The 5280-nt window shown below is 42.5% G+C and overlaps 1 protein-coding gene across 4 annotated transcripts in view; it reads right to left on the bottom strand.

Annotated features, from left to right (window-relative positions):
• Positions 1 to 477: 477 nt before the first annotated feature.
• The window catches only part of LOC107850628 (aspartic proteinase-like protein 1), an 11466-nt gene continuing 6663 nt past the window's right edge, over positions 478 to 5280 (bottom strand). For all 4 annotated transcript variants that reach the window (XM_016695292.2, XM_047401803.1, XM_016695295.2 and 1 more), the window contains exon 10: positions 478 to 1016. In XM_016695292.2, coding sequence (XP_016550778.2) covers positions 760 to 1016 — 257 coding nt within the window. In that variant the 3' untranslated portion in view covers positions 478 to 759. The remainder of the gene's footprint in view (positions 1017 to 5280) is intronic.

Here is a 5280-nt window from a genome sequence, read left to right as displayed (position 1 = left end):
GGCATTTATGAGTTATAGCGTGTTCAACATCGCCACATTATCTTCATCAAACATATTTGATTCCTTAAAAATTTCGTATTTTAATTATTTATATATTTTATAAACATATTTAATATTTAAATATCTATGAGGATCCAAATGGACTTTGAATTTGGACTATTTTTTTAATTCTTAGTACTTTATTCTATTTTTTAATTATTTTTTATTTAACCCGCGAGCCAGTCCAGTCCAGTCCAGTCCATATTGCTTAAGCCCCATGGGCCAACAGGCTTATACGGCCCAAACTTAAAAGTCATGCTCTTAAACAAGTTGTATAAATTATAGCCCAACCTTATCAAACTACATGCTGGGCAAGACGGCCCAACGAGCCTGACCCATTTCTTTCCCATCTTTCAGATGTGTTAGCTACGTATTAACTTCCAAAATGTGACTACTTATGTTGTTCAATCTTAAATACACAAACTAATTAGAATCATATGAATGAAATTCAGCAGTGAGCATTACGTGTACAAGTATAACAATATCTGTAAAGGGAACACGAAATTGAACATCCAAAGTCAGAAGATGTATAAAACATTCATCTAGCAGCCCCATCCTATCTAATGGCTAATATCAAAATAACAATAAACCCGAAAAAGGCCGGGAGCGGAGGATGGGGAGTAAGAAAACAAAAACGGCTCCAAAAGATGGAGACATGATGTACAAGGAAAATTACACATCTATAATACTATGAACCTATAGGGCGTACTATTATCAGTCTTATAAGGCAAGTGTATAAAAGGACCACCGAAAGTTACTTGATGCAAGCAGCAACTGGAACAACAACTTTGTTAAGCATAACTTGAATGACATTCCCCGACTAGTTCGTGCTGCAGAATTCGAGGGTGTTCTTCCGGCAACAGCAGGGGAAACTCCGGAGCTATTAGGGGTATTCTGCTGCTCCGTTGGCAGCGAGTTTGGTGAGCTACCATTTGCTGGAGCCAACGGCAGTCTATTACCATCAGTAAGGTCTTCACCTGACAAGCGGAAACTCTATCAGACAGACATCAAAACACTCTTTATTAGAAAACAAAGAGGAGGTATATCATTTGTTGAGAAACTGTCACACTTGAAGGAAAGTTCCTGAGAAAAGGAATGTAAAAGAGAATCCACTGAGTGGGCTAAGATTTCCCTTACCTCTGCTGCCCAAAATATCTGCGCCCCTCTTTAACTTCTCGGACAAGTAATGAAGCAAGATAAAGTATAAAACCAACTGAAATAAGTGAAGGTAGAAAAGCAAGTTTCGATGGAAAATTAGTTGCAAGCCGTTGTCATCCAACTCCAAATGACACATATAGTGTAGTTAATAGTTCCTTATAGTAAACAAAATTTCTTAAAAGTTGACAATCAGTAAGATCTTGCAAAAACACCATGTGGGTTGATAGCAATCAACGACGACTAATAGTCTACGAAGAGACGGAAGGGTAGAGACAAGTATAAGATGAGCCTAAGAAGCAACTGAAGGAGAGAATGACAAAGCAGAGGCTAACATGACAGAGAAAACTTCCCCTCACAGAGGCGGATTCAGGATCCGGAGTCTTCGGGTGCCAATTGTACTCATTGATTAAATCAACCGGAGACTTCAAATCCTAGGTGCGAGCCAACCTATGGCCATGGGGTTCACTCAAATCCCCTTCGATGAAAAACTATACTACTTATACAAGACTCAATTTATTTTTCTATGTATATATGGTAGATATTGAACCCCCTTCGATTAGTTCGTGTATTTAATTGTTTCGAATTTGAACCCCTTAGGTTTTGGCTACTTCAGCTTTTTTACTGATTCTAAAACAAAAAACAAAAAAATCTTTCAAAGTTAAAAAAAATTGTGGACTTGAGAAAGCAACGCAGTGATGAGACTGCGACGGTGACTGTGACTGACAAAGAAATTGCGTGAGGCGATTCATCAATAAAAACTATATCATTCGCGAAAAGCATACACCAAGGCACCTCGCCTTGTATATTCTGCGTCAGCACATCTATCACCAAAGCGAATAAAAACGGACTAAGAGTTAATCCATGGTGCAACCCTGTTAAGATTGGAAAATGCTCAGAATCTCCTCCTACTCCTACTGTCCTTACCCGAGTCTTCGTCCCCTCATGCATGTCCTTAATCGCTCTGATGTACGCCACCGAAACCCCCCTCGCCTCCAGACATCTCCAAAGAACCTCCCTAGGGACCTTGTCATACTGCTTTACTAGTCTCCGCAGAAGGTGAATTGCCTCAGTCGTGGAGCGACCAGGTATAAAACCAAATTGGTTCTCCGAAATAGACACAATCTTCCTCAACCTCCGCTCCATCACCCTCTCTCAAATCTTCATCGTGTGACTCAACAACTTAATGCCCCGATAGTTGTTGCAACTCTGAATGTCACCCTTGTTCTTATATAGAGGAATCATTGTGCTCTATCTCCACGCCTCGGGCATCTTTGCTGACTTGAAAATATTGTTAAACAAGTTGATCAGCCACCTCAACCCTGACCCACCAGAGAACCTCCAAAAATCCACCGGAATCTCATCGGGCCACGTCGCCTTGCCCTTTCGCATCTTGCGAATAGCCTTACTGACCTCCTCTACCCTAAATCGACGACAAAAGCCAAAATCGCAACACTTTCCGGCATGCTCCAACTCTCCTAACACCACATCTCTGTCCCCCTCATCATTCAAGAGCCTATGGAAATACGACTGTCATCTTCCCTTAATGAGGGCGTCGTCAACCAAAACTTTGCCATCATCCCCCTTAATGCATTTCACCTGATCCAGATCACGACCTTTTCGTTCCCTAACCTTGGCAAGCCTAAACAACCTCTTCTCCCCGCCTTTCTCCTCTAACCCCTTATACAAACTCTCAAAAGTTGCCGTCTTAGCAGCCGTAACAGATAACTTAGCCTCCTTTTTAGCTACCTTGTACTCCTCCCTGCTCACCCGCACCTCTTCTTCATCCTTACACTCAACCAACTTAGCGTAAGCCGCCTTCTTCGACTCCACCTTTTTCTTAACATCTTCATTCCACCACCAATCCCCCCGATACCGGCCAGACCAGCCCCTCGAAACACCCAACATTCTCTAGCCAACTCCCCAATGCAACCAGCGGCCCAACCCCACATACTATCCACGTCCCCTCTGCACTCCCACACCCCCATCCCCTCTAACTTTGCCGCTATCTCCAAAGCACTAACCGGAGTCAGACTGCCCCACTTAACACTAGGTCTACCCTTCCTACCCTGACGCATCTTACCCTTCTTGATAACTAAGTCCATCACCAGGAGTCTATGCTGAATCCCAAGATTCTCACTCGGAATTACCTTACAATCCTTACACAAAGCTCTATCCCCTGCCTAAGCAACAAAAAGTCAATCTGAGTCTTGGCTATCCTACTACAGAAAGTAACCAAGTGCTCCTCCTTCGGAAAGCTAGAATTCACTACTACCAACCCAAAGGCCCTCGCAAAATCCAAAAGCGCAGCTCCCTCATCATTCCTAACCCCGAACCCAAAGCCCCCATGCACATCATCGTACCCTAACGAAAAAGACCAATATGCTCGTTGAAATCCCTTCCTATGAAAAGCTTCTCCGAACTAGGCACACCTCTAACCACCTCGTCCAAAACCTCTTCTTCTCTTCCTCGTCCAGGGCCACCTGTGGTGCATACGCACTACAGAAGTTCAAAGTAGACCCCCCCCAAGACCAACTTGATAGTCATAACCCTATCACTAACCCTTTTAACCTCCACCACCTGCTCCCTAAGCTCCTCGTCCACTAAGATATATACGTCATTCCTACACCTTCCACTACCTAAATACCACAACTTGTACCCATCTACATCCCTTGCCTTGGAACCTACCCACTTAGTCTCCTGGACACACGCAATATTAATCTTTCTCTTCCTAATAATCTTAGCCAGTTCTATCGACTTACCCTGTAGGATCCCAATGTTCCACGACCCTACCCTCAAACTATCAACTCTCTTATCCCCTCTCTTAACACCTCGCACTTCGCATGTCGGACCTAACCTACCCCACCCCCCCGACACCCAAGACCCCAAGGACATGACCCTATTCCACCATGAACCACCCAAGCCACTACTCAAACAAAGTACAACCAAGGTTAAAATCAGCAATAACAATAAAGGCACACGCAACGCTCAAACTGCAACAAAAATTCAAACACAACAGATGCTAGAAAAATACAGAAAATATGCACATAAGAAATCAGAAACAAGAAACAAGAAAATACGCAAGATACAGACCAGAAACAAGAAACAAAAAACAAACAAGAAGTAAACAAGCAAGGAGTTAGACAAGAAACACAATAGATCAAAGTAACCAAGAAACAGGAAATTACAAGCAACAAAAAACAAACAAGAAGTAAACAAGCAAGGAGTAAACAAGTAAACAAGAAGCAGTTACAACAAAATACGCAAGAGACAGACCAGAAACAAATAACGGAAGTGCCTAACTAATAAAGTAATAGATGTCACCGGTAAGTTTGGTGTCGAAAAAATTGGTTGCCGGAAAGTCATCGGGAAAAAAGGCCGCTGGTGCTTCGCCGGAGTTTCACCAGGATCTGGACGTCTGCTGACGTCGTCCTACCTGTTTGACCGCTGCCAGCGTTGGTCCATTGCCGTATTCGATCCGGCAGTCAACCCGTGAATATACAGCAACCAAGGGGGAGGGGGAGGGCAAACAATAGAGAGAACTGGGGGTATGAATGGGTTCAACTTACCTGTTGCCGTCGCCGGAGTCTACCGATCAGACGAGGTTTACTGGTGGATGAACGTTAGGTCCAAATAGCATAAATCAAAGCATATAACCAAAATCATTCATCAATTTCTGTCTAACCGTTCAAGTGTGTGGCTGTGTATGGCTGATATAAAGGAACACGTTTCATCATGTATATGTGTCACATTGTCTTCAATTCTAGTTTATTGTATTAGAATTGTAACTGAACTGTACCTATTTCCAGCTTTCTTAGAAGCATTGTTTAGGTATTTTTTTCTTGAGGAAAAATTAACTTCAAGTTAAGGGGAATTTGGAGGGGTCACAACTTTCTTCTTAATTGTTGTACGAGGGATTAAATTTACTTCCTAGGTTGCAATTATTTTGTAATATGAATTTAGCTACAATCTAATGATTTTAGGGGCAAGGGAATAGAATTTAGAGGTAGTCTCTTAGATTGCAAGTGTTTGTAATCTTACTATTGAGGCTCATAGTTTTAGTGAAGTCCGGGATAAATCTTGCAA

The sequence above is a fragment of the Capsicum annuum genome, chromosome 12 (assembly GCF_002878395.1).
Source record: "Capsicum annuum cultivar UCD-10X-F1 chromosome 12, UCD10Xv1.1, whole genome shotgun sequence".
NCBI classification, from domain to species: Eukaryota; Viridiplantae; Streptophyta; class Magnoliopsida; order Solanales; family Solanaceae; genus Capsicum; species Capsicum annuum.
Note: the sequence above shows the minus strand (reverse complement) of the source record. Positions and strands in the feature narration are given on the sequence as shown.